The sequence below is a fragment of the Chroicocephalus ridibundus genome, chromosome 7 (genome assembly GCF_963924245.1).
Source record: "Chroicocephalus ridibundus chromosome 7, bChrRid1.1, whole genome shotgun sequence".
In the NCBI taxonomy this organism is placed as follows: Eukaryota; Metazoa; Chordata; class Aves; order Charadriiformes; family Laridae; genus Chroicocephalus; species Chroicocephalus ridibundus.
Genome location: NC_086290.1, coordinates 22,150,514 through 22,168,743, shown reverse-complemented (window position 1 = coordinate 22,168,743; position 18,230 = coordinate 22,150,514). Strand labels below are relative to the sequence as shown.

Sequence of the window (18,230 nt, the reverse complement as noted above, 5' to 3'; positions counted from 1 at the left end):
CATAAAAAATGACCTTCAAAAACATGCTGGATTTACAAGCCTAACTGCAAACTCAGAAATTCCAGGTAAGGAGGTGTGGGGGGGTGGAGGAGGTGACTTCTAAAAAGAATTTAAGCAGTTTAGTAACTGGTAAAGAAGACGACATCTGGTTTTGACAGGATTAATATTTATTTCTGCAGAGCTGATACTGCTTAATACTAAATGTCAATTAGAACTCCAGGAGCTGATCTCCCACTAGCTGCTGGAGCTGGAAACATCATACACAGCAGCATGTCAGATAAACAGCTTGGGGCATAGGAGAGAAACAACCAAAAGAACTTTGCATCCCACCCAGCTCTGTATCGTCTCCTGGGGTACTTTGCTACCAGGGCATGTTCCATGCATTTTATGACCTTAGAAATATCGGAGTCACACAGTCTTTTCACTGATGATCTTTGAGCTTTTATATCTGTAAAGAAGAAAATAAACATGAAAGCATTTATATGCAACATTCTCTGCGAGAGGATTATTTATATTAAAGGCTTGGCTACAGCTTCAGGCTTGCTTTAAACTACTGGCTTAAGTACCGAAAGCAGTATAGCTACCGCAGAGCAGAGACCCGAAAGGCTGCAGGACACCCAAGAGCCCAGTAAACCGAAATCTCCCTGGTCCATCTTGTGAGCCAGATGCTCCCTACAGTAAGTGTAGCATGACATAGCACAACCTTTCAGATATCAGTAAGCCATGAATTTAGCATATAGTCACAGCAATTCATTCCCCATGGGCATTCTACCTTTAAGTATAGAGTGACTAAGGATGGTAGCATGACATCACATCCCACCAATCTCATATGGGAATTAATAGCACAGGCCTCATCTAACATAAGCATAGTCCAGAACAGTCAGCAATGGGTTCTAAATGAACATTAATGAAGTCCAGCAAACGTTCACAGAATCACAGATTGATTGAGCTTGGAAATGAACTCTGGTCCAGCCTCCCCTGCTCAAGCTGGGTCACCTAGACCAGGTTGCCCAGGACCACGTCCAGACAGCTTTTGAATATCTCCAAGAATGGAGACTCCACAGCTTCCCTAGGCAACCTGAGCCAGTGCTCGGTTGCCCTCACAGTAAAAATGTGTTTTCGGCTGTTCAGCGGAAACATCCTGTGTTTCAGCATGTACCCATTGCCTTGGGTCCAATCCCTCAGCACCCACCACTGAGAAGAGCTTGGCTCTGTTGTCTTTTCAGCCTCATTTCAGGTATTTATATACATTGACAATATCACCCCGGAGCTTTCATACAGTCCTTTTTCTACTTACATTCAAGAAAGTATTTTTCCCCATATGAATCCCTGATCTCAGGAGTCAGTCTGTTCCAAAGTCTTAAGAGGTCTCTCTCGATGACATCTGAATTAACTACTCCTGCCTTAAAGAAACCATGCTCAACAATGCTTACTTTCACTCCAAAATGCTGCATCTCTATTCTAGAAGAAAAAAAACACAATAACCATCCCTGACATCCCAATAATGGCATAACTATTAAACAAGTAAGTTCAAAGTCTGTCACATAAATTAATATTTGAGACTTTGATTCTTATCTTCAAATGTGGAATAATTTTGAGATGTTCAAATTACCTTCATGGCAGTGTACCTGCCCTGTAAAAGTGTAGCAGGCAATTAACTCTCAGGAAAGAAAAAGCAGTGTCAGGTAGATTCACGGCTTTCTGTGTGGTTTATGTTGGACCAATGCAAAGAATGCAGCAGCCAGCTGCATCTTGGCCATGTCTTATCAGACTAAAACGTTTGACTATTTCAAATGCTGTTGCATCATTTCAGTTTCCAGCACAAACAGATTATTGAAGTGCCTGGGAAAAAGTAAAAGCAAGTAAAAATTTTCAGTTGGATTAGAACTTTATTGTTCTGTACGGTTAAATGGCTATGGTTAAGCAATTAAATGTTACTGCAATAAAGGTTAGTGTGTTTCCTGGTAGCATGCTTCCCTCTCTGTGACTTTGAGTTGCAATGCAATTATTTTGGGATGAAAATGGCCTCTTTGTCTTGCTGGGCAGCTCAAGAGACACAGGCAGCTTCATTCCAAAGTGTGTAAAGGAATGGACCACGAGTGCATTAGCCATTACTTTGTGCTATATTTCCTTGGGGCATATGCTTTCTTTAAATAAGCATTCATACTGGTTTGCAAGCAACTTTCCTAGACCTTGTGAAGGCTTGACTCACTGGGCTTTCTCAAGTCAGTGCAACACAACTGGCTTCAGTGAAAGGTGCTCAGCTTAACAATTTTCTGAAGTTATGAGTACCTTTGGTAAGGTGGTTGCTGCCTGGAATCATCCAGCTCAGATTTTTATGGAGCATTAGAGCAAAATAAAATGGCTTGTAAATGGGCAAGTAGAACTAAGTACAACTTGCCCAGGAAACTCTTGGTGTCTGACCAGGCTATACCGTTGATTTACTTTCATGTATGCAGTGGATTCATATGCCCGAAAGCTGCATGCTAGCCATTTGTCCAGGACATGAAAATTTTTCCCAGTGCAGTTGCCCAGTGGGTCTGTTCATAGTACTGGAGTATGAAATCCCAATCAAGCGACCAGCATCCTCTTATTTTCCTTTCCTCCTGGCGAGATTTCCAGAGAGAAAACTAGAGGGGCAAACGTGCAGTCACCCTTCCTCAGCACATCTAGAATTGATTCTTGGATGCATGCATGTATTTCTAGCTACTCACCGTAAGATGTCAGAGAAAGCTTCCATGCCCCATTTGGAGAGGCTGGAGCCACCCCCTACAAAAGCCATGAGACCTTTGGCATTAATTAGATTGACTAATCTTCCCTCAGCTTTTTTCAGAAGTGGCAGAAGCTTGAGTGTGATTTCAATCAATCCCAGCAGACTAACATCCAGCACTGAGTGGAAGTCTTCAATCCTCAGCCAGTCAGTGGGCGCTACAGGTGCTGGTCCTTCAGCATTGCTCACCAAGCCAAAAAGCCCTGAGGGGATTACAAAACCCTTTATTTTGGTATGTGGCAATATCTTACCCTAGAGTTTCACATGTAGCATTGGGAAGCAAGCACACAGTCTGCAAAAACTTTAGTGAGATGAATACAGTTGTCTGGGTTTTGCTTGTAAGATCTAATCTGTACACCTGGCAAAATTTGCTGAAGGCCTTAGGCAATGACTCTAAAAAAGTATGGGTTAAGTATTAAAGAAAAAGTATTTCGGTTGGAGATATGGGCCACCATACTAGGCTTTATTATCCAGATCCACTCAACTATGTAGGCTCCTAATATGCACTTACAATCTTGTGAAAACCAAATAGTCTACATAAAAGCGGAGAGACTGATTTTTTGGGTTGGGGTCTAAAGGTCTAAACCAGACATGCAGAATTAGCCAACGCGTCTCAAAATATTAGCTTAACCCTGTGTATTAGTGATAATAGTGCTTTACTACCTTATAAATTACTCGAGGAACTTTAGATAAATAGTGACGCTTCCAAGAGTTTGCTGAGGACAGCTTGCGTCTGAAGGGAGAGGCTGAAAGTCCATCACTCGGCCTTCATAAAGAGTGTCCCAGACTGAGGTGACGGCATTAGCAGTGGTTACCCCAACCAAGAACGTGCGCCTTTCCTGGAAGCCAGGGCCTGCCGGAGGAGGTAAGCGCTAATAATTGTGTTGTCCTTGCCCTCAATCACTTTTTCCAAGAATGGTCTGGAACCCTCATGATGAGGCTAATGGTGTTTTACAAGCCTTGAGGAGAAAGTCCTACTGGTAGAAGATATGTGTTTTGCTGCTTTAGCTAGTTAATTAATTAACAAGCCTATTTAATATTTGGTATAATTCAGCATATAATCAGCTATTGCAGCTGACAGTTGAAGTGCTGCAATCACCTTTGGCAGCCGTTCACAATGTTTAGTCTGAGCTGTCAGAAAGAAACATGTATTGCCTGGTTGAATATATTTACCACACAGATCTTTTTTAACACCCTTTCCAAAACCAACACTTAAGTCTTTCTTTTTAATTCAACTCATAGGTATCTAAGGACAAACTTTTCCTCTTTTAGACAAGTGCTCAGAGGTGTGCGATAGCAGTAGTGAGAGCTGCCTATGAAACAGCTCTTAGAAAACGGGCTGAAACAGCAAGTGTTTAACTGTTATAATCAGTGCAATTGTTGTGCGCATTGCAAAAGTTGGACTAATTCAGACATGCAAAAGTTCCCCTCTGCTTGCTAGAGGAGGGCTGAAGAAGCCCTACACCCACTGATTTTAATGGGGTGGGATGGTTTTATTGTCAAGAAAGTTTTTTTCTGGTACCAGTTAGCACCTTCCCCCCACTGGCATTCTTCAGCTGCACCAAAAAGAGTCTGAAAAACACACCTGGGAATGATATGGTTTTAATTGACTGAGAAACTAGATTTTTAGGCACCCTGTTGGTGAAAGTGAGGGAAAGCCCAAAAGCATTGCTTGGAGAGAATCTCTTTCAACTGAGAAATGACAGAAATTAAGAGTGAATGTGTTTCGTCAGTAAGATGAAAAATGCCTCTGGAGAGTGGAGAGGCACTAGAACCTTTAACTAAACCACTTTTGGTTATATTGAATCTTTTTTCTGGGAAATTACCTTGCCACTTACCCTTGCCAGCTGTCTCTTTGGTCACAAATGCCACAACTCTGGCAATGCTGTTGGAGTCAGCTAAGTTCAGGTTCACTGTCTTCAGCGAGAGTGAAGAGCACGACTGTAGCTCTTGGCCTCCTTTTTCTGTGGCACATGCAGCAATGACACAAAATCCTCTTTTGTCAAGCCATTTAGCCAGTGACTTTCCAAGTCTGGTGTCACAGTCTGTTATGAAGATGTGCTTTCCACTCGGGTTTCTCACTCTGTGACTGTCTCTGATGAGCCAGTAAATGATAAAAGAAAGTATGGAAGCCAAAATTGCTATGTGCAGTGAGTCTGAAAGTGAGAGCTACAAGAAAATAAGTTAATGATGAAATGAAGCGAATGTACTTACTAACCCCGCAGCTTCCTCAGACACAATTCCCATAAGGGGCTTTGGTTCTGGTTGCAGCCCGTCTATCTCACTGTAAGTCAGGGGAGAGCAGGGGTGGAAGCTTTCGCACAATGTGATCGGGATCCGTGAATAATAAGTGTCTTGGCAAAACCTTCCCTATCCTCATTTTCAATAGATCTCCACTGTTCTCAAGCTTTGCTGACCAATCTTTCTAGTCAGCCCTGTCCTTTCAGGATGTTTCAGACTGAAAAGAATGACTGCATCACCTCTCACAGTAGCGTTTGGGTTTCTTTGTGGACGCCAGTGGTTATTTCTGCTAATACTGGAGAGAATTCCTGTGGGAAGAAGGATGATTCTCTTTGATTGCCTGTATGATGCCACCCAGGCTGCCCTTCTCATCTGTTGCACAGAAGCAGAGTGACCCCAAGAACAACCAGAAACGCCTAAGCTATAGCGGTGGCTCTGGTGACTAACTTGTTGCGTGACTCGTGTTGTGTGATGGTGAGTGATCTGCTCTCTGACCCTTAGACAAGGTAAACTTTGGGACAGTGCCTGAGTCTTCTGTCTTGTTCCTCGTTGCCTGTTTAGCACTGACATACAGCACAGTACAATATATTATATAGGAAGTGTGTTTGTATAAAGAAAAGGGGAAATGCATGGGATGTTGCCCTCAAAAAAAAAAAAAAAAAAAAAAAAAGCCCTGAGGGAACACAAGGTTTCCTAACTCTGGTGGGGAGGATAGTGTTTGCTTATTAGGTTTTTTCTTTATAAATGTAGAATACAGTTCTTGCCATCTGTTTTTCTATTTGTATTTTTCATTTGTGCAAGAATTAAACAAAAATAATTAATTAAATTAAATATTTGTGGAAGACTTGTAAGCATTTTCCAGACGCCTTGTTAAAGAGAAACATTTTTACAGGTGCTGAGCAGTCACCTAGGCTTTAGTTACTTACGTGTAGAGGTTCAGACATCTGGCCTTTAAAATGTGATTGTTTTCAAGGAATGAAGCGATACCTTAAGAAAAAGGAATTTGTGATTATTTTTACATCCCAAAAGTACTCAGAGAGGAAGGGGTCTTTCTTCTCTAACTCACAGCTGTCTGAAGTTAAGCATTCATTTGGCTGATTTTTGTGTAACATCCTTGCTACCTTAAGACATGAATATTAAAGGAAGCCCAATGTATTAGGCCTGGCTGCTAGACCCCATCTGCTGTTCTTGGTCCTACTGAGTTCATGGGATGATTTGGATTTCTTCTAATTCTAAATTTTGCTGTCACCTCAACGAGTAGGAATGGAAGGAATGTCAGAATTTGATAGTGAATGAATGTTGGACTCTCATTAAATAATGAAATCAGTCACATAGCTGATAAATGATAACAAATGACAACATTTATTGCCACTTAATGATCCTACTTTACATAGTTGGGTGCCTCAGTAGCCGTCAACGTGGACTTTTGAGCTACTGGTTAACACTCTCTGATTATAAAATGTTAAGCAAATACATACAGATAAGAGTTTGCTTCTCCTTCCACTGCAATCTACAGGGAGGTTCCCACTGAATCTTTGGGGTGTTAGATTGGTCCCTAGGCTGCACTGGTTATTTCAGCAGCCCATCTCACTGTTGTTTTGAGGCTGATGTAATCGGCCCTCTAGTTCAGATACTTCACCTAGGTACTTGGTTTTTTTGCTGTGAATGTCCCTGTTAGGTCTGACAAGGATTGCAGTGCTCCTGCATGTGTGCACTTTGGAATCATCTTTGTAATGTTTCACTGAGTTGGTGACATTTCTTTTCCGAGAGGACTCACAGAGTGTGCTCTGACGAAGCGCCATTAAAACTCTGTGAAAGAGCTCAGGCTAATTCAGGCTTCTGTGCTGTAAAACAAAGTCTGAAAACAGAAAGTTGCGGCAGCTGATCATAGATACGCCCAGTCCGTTTGCAGCAACATGCCAGTCAATGACATTCCTTTGACTGCGGATTCAGAATTTGGAGCTGAGCTAGACACAAAGAGGGAACGGAGCTGCTACCAGCAGGCTCCTGTAACCCCACGCTAATAAATCTCGGCAAAATACTCAGCAAGCCAATGCTGTGATATATCATGTTAGGACTCAATTCACCTTTTTCCCCAATACAAAATTAAATGAAATCATTAGAGATTTGGGGAAAAGATTAACCTAATATGAAACTGGAGCTGTAAATCACACCTTCCTTCCTTGGCTGTGCTGCAGGGAGGAAGCAGTGGGCAGTGAGCGTGCACTACTGCAAAGCAAGTTAAATCTGAAACTGGGCATTGTGGAGAAGTTCTGGAGTGTCTGGCCAGGATGCCTATTGGCTCCTATAAGAGAAACACCTGGGACTGCTCTGGTTAGTGTTAATCCTTGTATTTAGGTAGCAATAATTGGCACAGAAGCGTTGTAAGATAAGGGGTTCCAGGGGCAGCAGCTGAGAGGGCAGCACTGTGTGTGGAGCCTCTGCTGCTCCTCTCCCCCCTAACAGCCCTGGGCAAGTGTTCCTAAACCTGTAATCCCTAACCGCCTAGTTCTCCCTGAGTACCAGTGCTCCTTCTCCGATAACATGGACATTCGCTGCTGAACACGTGGCGAGTTTTGCTCTGCTGGAGCCTTCTGCCAGTATTTACTCTGCTAGATGATGTCATTGCTGCTGGAAGGAGTCTGAGGTCAGAATGAAAGGAAACTGCCTCGGTTAAAGTTTTCTTCCAAGAAAATAGTCTAGTTGTGTGAATGTACAATGTTATGCAACATTTGATAATTGCGGAGCACTAAAAAAGCCACTTGTCTTCCAGGGGCATATTGATTTTCAAATAGCTGCCTGGAGTGGCAAAGTGTGCTTCCAGAGAAAATGTCAGCATGATATTTCAAGAGTATTGATATATCTTCATAAATATTGAACTCTGATTACTAACGTAGCCAGTAAATAGCTAAAGGTAAATTCTACTTTCCATTAAAACTTTGATATTTGCCTGGCAAATTGAGAACTCTTGGGATAAAGCTTGGCTTCTTATGCCTAGACAAGTGCCATTATAAATGCAATTGATTTTAGAGAAAAGCAGCATGCCTACACCAAGAGCCCTTTAAGATCCTTAGACAACTGCAAAATACAGCATCCCTCTGCTTCTCTGCACGAAAGGAAACTGAAGCACGTGGATCATACTGAAGGGGGGGTGTTACTATTTTACTCCCACAGCAAGTTTTCTTTGGTAGTCATGCCAAAGAACCTGAGGTTGGAGTGAGACTTGGGGTCTGGGTGTGCTTTGGATTCCTTCATCCGCCACTGTGCTGGCAGTGCAAACCTCCAGAAGTCAGTCTGCAATAGGTTAGAGTGACCTGCCAGGCATGCTGAGCAAGAACTGCCAGGGGGACATTTAGGGACTGGGGTCCTTCAGAAGCAGCGCTCACGTAGTACTCAGCAGAAGGTTTAGATCTATCAGACAACACTCTGACAGGTCACCCAACAGCTCTCCAGAGTCTAGGGAGTACAAACTTTAATAATCGGTCATCCTGCCAGAGCAACAAAACCCCTGGTCATCAGTTAACAAATTGAACAAATATGCAGGCACAAACACATCGCATCTCTCACTCTTAGGTGAGCTATTCCTGCATGTGCAGGGCTTTGCACTTTTGTTTCGTGGGAAAGGAGTGGGGTTTTGTATGCTGTGTAAAAATGGCAGTGTGATATTTCAGTTTGGTGATCTGCAGAGAACTTAAGACCTTCATTAATCTGTCTCCTTAAAAGAAGTACGTCTCCAAAGTCTCCTGCACTGCATTTTGCAGGGAGATGAATGTAGGCTGGTACAATGGGGGCTGATTTCTCAGCGTGATTGTATCTTTCCTTGTATTGCTTGCACTTCAGAATTTTACCACAGTATCAGTAAAAGACCCAGGAAAATGAAACCCTGTAAATTCTTAGGTGACTGAACCAGTAATTAAAAATAAAGGAGCAGAGAAAGATTCCAGATGGTGTGAAGAATATTTCTGAGTTAGCATGTTATTCAGACCCAGTGGGTGCTTAGATAAGCAACAACTGTAAAAATCACTCTAGAAAGGAAGGGACTGCATGTTCTCTCGTCTGCACACTCAAAAACAAGAGTGTAATTCATTCTCTCTGTCATTCTGCAAGTGGCTGTAACAGGTACTGCTCGCTATAATGATAGACACAGCTTCTGGTTTTGTGCTGGTACTCACATTCTGGGGACATCTGCAGGCTCAGTCTATACCTCCAGGTGCTCACGAGTTGCCTTCGCCGGTTATTTCCAGTGTCAGAATATAGAAGTTGCCCAAGACAAACTCATAAGCTTGTGCACCAAGATCTGCATGGTGATAGTTTCCAGAAAAATATCACTGTAAATCCTGTGTCTGGTGGTGCATTCCGATTGCTGTACATCGTTTGACAAGCACAGTCCCTCTCCCTGCTGTTGATAATGACTCGTACTGTGATGTTTCTACCTTAGGGACTTGGTGTTAATCTTCTGTACATGCTTCATGCCTGCCTGTCCTACCTATGTTGTGTAAGCATCGCTGGCTATATATAGTAATCGACAGAGCCTGTGGGGCTGTCAAGACTCATTAGGAAGACCTGATCTCCTCATCTGGGAAGGACTGATCTGTGATTCCTCTTGAAACCAGCAGGAGTCTTTCATTTGATTTAGGAGGGCCTGGTTCAGACTTCCACCTTTTCTCCTGCATGTGAGCTAGTCATTATGGACATGACTTAATCTTTTAAGATACATCCTTGTATGTGAAAACTTCCAGGGATGAAATTATTTTTTCTAGTCTGGAGGCAGCTTTTTGATACTAGAAGCAAATGGATTGCCTGAGTAACTAAGCAATGTTTTTCAAATAAAGGCTACAATTCTACAAACTGTCCAAACAGAAGCTCGTAGGATGAAGCTGGAAGTGACCTGGCCCCACTCAGTTGAGCAGACGGTGGCAAGTGACCCCTGCCAGGAGCTGCAGAGTTGTTAGTTCACCCTCTGCTTGGTGGGCAGCTCTTCTTCCTTCGGTTTCTCTCCCTGCTCGTTTCAGCTTGGGCCTTGAAATTCTTGTTTCTTTTGTCGCTCTGCGCGCCACACCAGCCCGAGCTGCGGTGTTGGTTGTTACTGCGCTTTCAGCACTGGGGGCAGTCAGGAGAGGTGTGCAGCTTGATGGAGATTTGGTGATTCGGCAGGGGGCTGGCAGAGATTTCCACCTGCTGTGCCTGCCTTGTCCTATCTGGCCTGATTCAAACAACAGGCTCTACAGTGTGGTTGAAATGACCACAAAACAGCACTCCACCAGCACGCAAAGCCCGTTGCAGGGGAACATTTCTCCAGGAGTGTCAGGTCAGGAGTCCTGGTGGTGTAGTTCGCAATCCTTTGCCACACAAATGGAGAGAAAAACATAAAAGGAGTTTCTTTTTCTCTACTGCTAATTTTTTTCCAAGCAAACTGCTTTGGAACTGTAGATGATAATTTCAGAAAGCTGAACAGATCCTGCTTAGCATCTCGGAAAACATCGAAATGGGGAATTTTTCCAATAAGTTCCCTTTCTCACAGAGGATCCTCCAACTTGCTCAGAGTACAGCAGGCAAGGGAACATAATGTAAGAGAAATGACATAAGCAAAATGTGAGCTCCATATGTAGCTTTCCATCAGAGAGCATGGCGTGAAACAGTCTTTCATCTGCAGAAAGCGGCACTTGACTATCTGATTTCCCACTGACTCCTTAGGTGCATTTCATAATGAGATCCCTGACTCCTAGAAGCGATGTGGAAAAATTACCCTGCTCGAAACGTAACATTGGGGAAGGAAATCTAGTTCTCAAGTGAAAAGCAAGAAGCTAACGTTATTCCTGCTGGACAAGTGGAGGTTTTGAAGCGCACCTTTGTGCGCTGGCTTTAACAAGTTAACTGAAGCGAGGGCCTGTGGGTGCTGTCCCCCAAGATGTTCTGACCTTGTGGAAGTCATGGATCTTCTCCTGAACAAGTCCCTTCCAGTCCCTAAAAACGTATGTCTAAATATTCACCTGCCTTATGCAGTCTTGTGAGCAGGACAGGCTTTGGTAGCCATAGCAGAGCACACTGTCGTTTGCTCATTTCCAGAAGTCACTGGCTTTTGTTGCTGGCGTCTAAGTAAACGTAGCATCTGGTTCCAGGAGCGAAAATGCCAGCAGAATCTGACCCTCCAAACAGTGAGAAGTAATAAATTGAGCAGCTGGTGTTTTTCCTGCATTTCTAATTTAAAGAATATATTTACGGCTAGTGTGCCCTGTCCCAAATTCTGTTTGTGTTTTCCTTTAAATGTTAACCTTCGCATTGCTAGGGTCTCGCAGCAACTGATATTGTGGTCTGACAGAAACTTGAATTAAACGAGCCAAACAATAATTTCTAAAGATAAAGATCAAAGTAGGTGGTGTCATTCCATACTTTGTTTCCCTAATAACTTTTGGCTGAGTAATCTTGGTGAGGGGAAAAAAAAAGCAGCTTTAGCTTCTGGAAAGGCTCTGTGTGAAGTGACACCAGGGCTACCTGCTAAGATCAGAGGTCACATCCCTATGGCCCGACGTCGCCTGCTCTGCAGGAGCCAAGAAGTTCACTGACTGGGGTGGACTGATGTCTTGCCTGGAGAGCTAACAGCTCAGGCAGATTGTGACAGGGAAGCTACTAGCTCACCCGACAGCCACACAACAGCCTTCAGATTAAATCCTAAATAAAGAAAACTTGTTCTTCTGTCACTTTTATTGATGCAAAGTTGGTTTTAAAATAAAATCTACTATAGCAATGCCATCAATACCTTAGGAAGAGTAAACAGTTGAGAGGTATTCACCTCAAACCTGCTCTAGAAGGAATAACTTTTTTAGATAGCTGAGACATAAATTAAATGACCCCTCTAAAGCCTAAGCATAAGCTGCACTGAGAAAAGTAGAACTGATGTTTTGCATGTTCCAAAGAAACTAAATTGAAAACCAGCACTATGTGGATAGCCACCAGGTAACTTGCTCTTTAGCCTGACCATGTCACAGCAAATTCACCAGCATGAGGAAAGCATTTGTTTCACCGCTGAGCAGTTTCCATGGCAGTGGGAAGCAGCTTCCTCAGCAATGTGTAGTTACAGACTCGACGTGGGGTCTCTGCAGTTCTCAAGCACTTTGCCATGATTAATTCCAGTGGAGCCGGGTCTTAACAGGCACTTGTGTCAGGAACTGAACAAGAGCAGCACCTCTCCACAGGAATTACTCAGCATCTCAAAAAACACAGGCCTATTATTTTTGTGCCAAGAAATAGCTCCCAGACTTGAAGCCTTGCGAGCTCAGATTTATTTTTTTTAATTAAAAAAAAACCACCTTAGCTCTTTACTACCTTAAGTGCAGGTATTGGGCCCATGTAATTGGATCCACAGCCTACATTTGTAGCTAGCTGTGGATCCTTTACAAGAGAGTGGTAGAGCTGGGCTTTAAAGATCCTCAGGATTTAGGATGCTGACCAGGAAAACGCCTCACCTAACCCTTGCAAAGTCCTGTGAGTGGAAAGGGGTGTGATTCCCAACCAGCTCAACGACTTGGGCACTTTATTTTGCTCTCTCTCCAGTTAGGACTGTACCAAGGAAAGGCAATCACAATTTCCTCGGCCTCAAAACTGAATAGGAGTGACTGCTAAAGAAAGCAGCGTCAGGAAGAGGATTTTCTCTCCTCCTTCCTACACGAGTTCACTTCTCCCAGAGGAAGGCCCTGTTTCCATTCCCTTCTCTGCCCAAGATGACCAAACTCTTCCTGCTGTAGAGACTTAAAGCCACATCCCCTGTTTTCCTGGGATATTTTTGTCTTATGGATCTTTGTGAAGAACTGGAACCTTCAAGTGTTCTCAAACTGAAAACCTTAAAGGTGGAAGAACTGAAAAATTAGTCATTTCTGAAAGTTTAATAGTTCCTTTGTTCTTTCTTGTTTACACTTTAAAAATGAAATAATGTAGTTTTTTTTAATAGTAGCAGATATTGGAGAAATAGATATATTTCTTACATTTACAGGGAATGCAGGTGTATTTCATGTATGTTTTGTATTATGCTGATATAAAGGACAGATCTTACAGAATCAGCCTTGTCTGTGATAGGGGATATATTGGCAAATATTTACTTTGCATTGGAAGCTGCGAGCTCTACTTTGTTCCGCAGCAGTAGGAAGTCTTGTATAACTGCTGGCATTCTTGCGAGGGGATTCCAAAAGAACTGAGCATCCTGCCCAACAACGTAATGGGCATGTGGATGGAGGCTTGTTAGGGCATGCTCCATGCACTGAATAACTGGTGAAAGGTCCTTGTTAAGGCAGATCTTGGACAGTTTTTCTTTCTTTGCTGCATCTGTAAAGTTGAAAAAAAGAAGATCATTTAGTGATAGCCAGGCAAGGTGCCTCTTAACTCTTCCCCCCATGCTAATCTGTGCAATTTCACTAAGGACTTGGTATTTCTTGGTTCTCCGTACACAAGAATTTGTAGCAGTTTCTGAAGTTGCCAACCATAACAACCCTGTGATGTAGTTGACCCCAAGAACTGTCCAGGTACTCTTAATTGTGGAACAGTCATGGCAAAACTGGGCCTGTGTGGTCTGAGGACAGGCAACCAGCATTGACAGTAGCCCAGAATAAACAGAACTATGTAAGAGGCAAAGGGAAACAGAAATGCTGTAGCTGTAAATGAGTCTCTTGTAGTAAAGAAATTGCTTTGTGGTAAACTGCGGAACACAATTGTAAACAAGAGATTTGACGGTCAAGAAAGTCGAAGGATAAAAAGACAAGTAGCCCCTGTTCAGGCAGGCTTAGCCAGTGGCTCTCAGACAGTCCTGGAATGGCTTCATCAACGCTGTGGTTAGCAGAAGCAAAGGGAATTGATCCCTATTTGATTACTAAATAAATAAACAAACAATAAGAAGAGAAAAATACATCAACCTCACTGTTTACATCATCAGATAAAAGTTTTTCTGTTTGGCAGTTTGTTCAAAAGCTTCATGCCAACACGAATAATTAATCTTTAACTGAGATTTGAATAAAGCTTCTAGAACAAGTCTTTTGTGCCAATGATCATATTGTGATGCAGATGCATTTGAAGAACTTTTCATATCACAATCTTTCCAGAAAGTCAGAATGATTAGAAGATACAAAGCTACTTTCCAAGGCTTTCTCAGCAAGAAATGCATTGCTCATTTTGCCACAAATGTCTGGAAATTGCCTCACCTTTCTGAAAATACTCCTCTCCATACTGTTTTTTAATATCAGGGGGGAGCTTTTTCCAAATAACCTCCTTCTCTTTCAGAACCTGTGCTGGATCGGTCAATGCTGTTTTGAACAGTCCGGGTTGAATGCAACAAACCTTAACTCCAAAAGCTTTCATATCTCTCCTGCAAAGACAGCCCAATGATTTAATCACATTAGACATTATTATTAATGCTGTGGGATTTTTTTTTTTTCTGTACTAACACTTTTACTTCTGTCTTTACATGGCACACCAGCACACAAATATTGTGAGGTTTGTTCATAGTTGTGAACTTTCAGCTTGCTATCCCTAAATGAAAGAGGGATAAACTATCCTACCTGCTTCACAGAGTGAGAACATGCATGGGCAGTGACAGCGCAGTAGCTGGCATAGTGTATTTCACATCCTAGTTCAACTGGCAGTAGCTCATTATCTATCTGGCTTGTCAGCTGCCTAAATGCAATGTAGAGCCCTTTTATATGTCTTAGGAAATCCCTTTCAACCCCTGGCTGATGCCCCAGATTGGTACACTTCCTTCTGGCCACATCTCATATCTGTCAGCCCTGTTTAAGTGTCCCAGTATCTAAAATGGCACATTATCTATTTAGGCACACAAATTCCTCCCCATCTGTGTTACAAGAGAAGCCATGGTGGTCCCCAGGATTAGTTTGCTATGCTCTCTAGATCTCTCTAATGATGGGTATAATTTAGAGAAGACACTTTGAAGAACAAAGCTTAGACAAGAATTACTATCATGCAGTAACTCATGGTATGTATTTTTTCTGGATGGGCAGCTGCTGGAAGTTTCTAGGTGCACTTTTAAATTAGGAAAATTAGGTTTATTTTGCAAAGACATCTCCGTTCCCTTGAGTGGCGCTTCTTCTGCCTCAAGGCCTAGGTGCACACTAAGATAGGTTAGCTGTGAATCTATAAGAGTACCAATTACACTGCAATAATACTTGAGGACAGCTTGTGTGCCCAACAGACTTTAGACCTTAATCTTCAAAAGTCGCATAATCTATATTGAGCAAAGGCACTTTTAAGAAGAATTAGTCCTAAGGGTGTGGTGTTTTTCAACTTTATACCAAGTGCCAGGATTATAATTCATCTTCTATTGTGCATGTGCCAGTTTTCAGTCTGTGAGCCTTCAGAAAAAAAAGTGGTCTTTCCTCATAATGAGTGTTATACCTTAAGCTGTCATTAAATCCTTCTACCCCAAACTTTGAAGGAACATAGCCTCCGCCACTGAATGCTAGGCGACCTCCAACACTGGATACATTTACTATCCTTCCCTTTGCTTTTTTTATCAAGGGAAGCATATTTATTGTAACATTTATGAGTCCAATTAAATTAACTTCAATTGGTTCTCTAAAGTGCTCAATATCCAACCAGTCTGTAGGAGCTGTTGGGCCCAGAATCCCAGCATTATTGACAAGTCCCCAGAGACCTGCAGGGAAAAAAGGAAGAAAGTCAGGAAGCAAATTTTCATCTAATGTGTAAGATTAATTGAACTGGGTGAGACTTCACAGAAAAATCAGTGAGGGACCAAGAGGGCAATGAAGATTTGGAGGAATTGCTTGAGAATGTCCTGCATTATTCAGCTTTATTCTAGTGTCCGGGTTTTATTACCACACGTTCCATCAGCCTTTGCATAGTCTTCTCCCTGCTGCAACATTTTGGGCAGGGGGTGGTGCTGGCTTTTTGTGGGAGAAAGGGAAGTAGAGGAAGACAAGGCATTGCAAAGAGCAACTATATTGAGTGACAGGAAATGTGTAAGGAATAGATCTGGTCCTTGGTACAAGTGTCCAGAGACACAGGTAAGTGTGCCCTCGTTCTGAAAGGGATGAGGTGCCAGGACAATAAAAACCATCTCTTTTTAGTAAAAAAAAATTAAATATCCTTCTCAAAGGTTTTAAAACAAGGAACTGTGACAAAGAAGGCTTTCACTATTCTTTTTCCCTGCACTAACATTTTTGTTGTAGCAGAGAACTTATGCCTCACATTGACTGACATGCCCCGACTGGAGCTGGGAATGACTTGTTTTTAAATGATCCAGCTCCAAAAAATGAGATGGAGGCAGGGAAAAAACACTAGATTGATTTGAAAGGCATTTCTGAGTGCTCAGAAGTGGGAGGGGAAAATACAAAAATGTAAAACCAGTTCTTCTCTTGTATCAGCTGTTAGAGTTGTGTGAATGAATACTTTTGCTGGTCTGACCTTTCTCATAGTTTTTCTTGGGGAAAAAATCACTTTTGGCCTGAAACCAAGCACAGTTTCAAATAAAAGTAATTTGGCAAGTTATAAGCAATTTTATGAAGAGATGGAAGGTCAAATAGAGATTGGAATTTAGCATTAAGCATAATTGGTACCATGGCACATCATAATAGACCAGATTTAAGACTCAAAGTTAGCAGAATCCATCCCATAGGATCTTGGGCTTTTGTAAACTCTACTGCAATACCACTCCTACTGAAATCAGGCAGTAATAATGCATCGTTAATGCATCGTTAATGCATCGTTAATGCATCATTAATGCACGAGTAAGGGCAGCAGTATCTTGTCTTGCACAGCTTGTTGGGGCAGAGATACAGGATTTTTCTATTTTTCAGATGGTCTGCAAGCAATATTCCAAAATATTTATGTTCAGATTTATTCAATGGAGTTCATATGTATTTTTTGCTTATGATAGAACAAGTGATTACTTACAAGTCATTTATTATAAGTATTCAATTTTTAAAATAAGAACTCTTTAAGCTCGTTAAGCAGAATTTATTTAATTTGTTCCCTAGCTGCGTAGGACAGCATGGGAGGTGCTGAGCACTCGTGCCATAACCCAAATGTGCATGCAAGTACAAACAGTCCCAATAAAGGTTCCAGGAACTGGATTCCTGCTCTGACAATGATGTATTGATAAGCCTGACTTTTTTGAGCACATTCCGAAATATTTACCTACCACTAACTAGATGTATAAACCATCCCTCTAGTGAGATCTTCTTCCTTGTTTCTGGAAGGTGACAGGACACCCAAACACACTTGTGAAATGTTAATTAAAATAAGCTATGAAAGTAGCATAGTATTTTTAGGAAAACTCTATTTCTTTTTTTTTTTTTTTTTTTAGAAGAAAGGTATCCTGGCACTCACCTTCTGACTGAACTTCAGATTCCACCCATGCGGCCACTTTCTTAACACTGTCTGAATCTCTCACATCTAGCAGCACTGTCTGAAGCTGCTTCGAGGTCACAGCTTTTAACTCTTTGGCTCCTGTTTCAGTCAGACAGCTGGCAAAAACACGGAATCCCTTTTTATCAAAAATCTTTGCTGCCATATTTCCAAATCCTGTGTCACATCCAGTGATGAATATATATTTTCCAGTGAGATTTGTAACCTTCATCCTGTCTCTTGCCCTCCAATGCCACCACAGAGAGACGATGCCAAGAAAGAGTAATATGTAGAAAAGCATTTTTATTGAAGACTTCTGGACACTTTCTCCTGAAATGAAAAAAAGAAAAAACACAAACTGCTAGTTTTTAAGGGATTGTTAGTTGGTTGGGTTTTTTTCTTTTTTTCTTGAGTCGACTAACTGCAACTACTCAGAGAAGCAGGCGCAATTGGCCTCTTTGTGTTAAAACAAACAAACAAACAAAAATCCTCTCGAGCAGAAATGAGAACCAGTGATATATTGCAATAAAGTTACACAGAATAATGCACATTATGTTACTGTTGCCAGGTCAATGAGCTCCCATTGAACATATCTGGGAGAAACGCTGACTAGAAAAGAGTAGCAAAAATGAAATATTTGCATGGAAATCAACAGAAATGTCTGAACTTAGTGTCAGTTCACAGAAAATTAAGGAGTAAGACTGGGGCCAGCTGGCAAGATCAGTGGGACCCAGAATCTTTCTTGTTGCTGTGGACACTTAAGCAATGCTTGCCAGGAAAAATATTTCACTTTCTTTTACTAAAACCTTTGGTTGTCAGTATCGGACTCTCAAGAAAGAGGGTAGGCAAGTACTGA

The 18,230-nt window shown here is 42.0% G+C and overlaps 3 protein-coding genes across 7 annotated transcripts in view; 1 reads left to right on the top strand and 2 right to left on the bottom strand.

Annotated features, from left to right (window-relative positions):
* Positions 1-106: 106 nt before the first annotated feature.
* On the bottom strand, positions 107-11,392 carry LOC134518098 (retinol dehydrogenase 7-like). Its single transcript, XM_063340316.1, has 6 exons — positions 9,184-11,392; positions 5,938-5,998; positions 4,609-4,939; positions 2,715-2,973; positions 1,298-1,461; positions 107-448 (listed from the first exon to the last, which is right to left on the bottom strand). The coding sequence occupies exons 2-6, from the start codon at positions 5,953-5,955 to the stop codon at positions 198-200; spliced, it is 1,023 nt and encodes a 340-aa protein (XP_063196386.1). The 5' UTR covers positions 5,956-5,998; positions 9,184-11,392; the 3' UTR covers positions 107-197.
* ABCB11 (ATP binding cassette subfamily B member 11) overlaps positions 4,933-18,230 on the top strand; it is a 72,219-nt gene continuing 58,921 nt past the window's right edge. The window contains exon 1 of the mRNA XM_063340312.1: positions 4,933-5,485. The gene's annotated coding sequence lies outside the window, so the exon portion shown is untranslated. The remainder of the gene's footprint in view (positions 5,486-18,230) is intronic.
* The window catches only part of DHRS9 (dehydrogenase/reductase 9), a 31,406-nt gene continuing 24,608 nt past the window's right edge, over positions 11,433-18,230 (bottom strand). For all 5 annotated transcript variants that reach the window (XM_063340321.1, XM_063340317.1, XM_063340318.1 and 2 more), the window contains 4 exons: positions 17,357-17,704; positions 15,404-15,662; positions 14,197-14,360; positions 11,433-13,327 (listed from right to left, as the gene is read on the bottom strand). In XM_063340321.1, the coding sequence (XP_063196391.1) occupies positions 13,101-13,327; positions 14,197-14,360; positions 15,404-15,662; positions 17,357-17,675 (969 nt within the window). In that variant the 5' untranslated portion in view covers positions 17,676-17,704 and the 3' untranslated portion in view covers positions 11,433-13,100. The remainder of the gene's footprint in view (positions 13,328-14,196; positions 14,361-15,403; positions 15,663-17,356; positions 17,705-18,230) is intronic.

Coding starts and splice junctions, on each gene's coding strand:
- LOC134518098 (XM_063340316.1), bottom strand. Junction 2,974..4,608: donor CAAAGAGACAGCTGGCAAGG/GTAAGTGGCAAG, acceptor TAATCCCCTCAG/GGCTTTTTGGCTTGGTGAGC. Junction 1,462..2,714: donor GCTTTCTCTGACATCTTACG/GTGAGTAGCTAG, acceptor TTTTTCTTCTAG/AATAGAGATGCAGCATTTTG.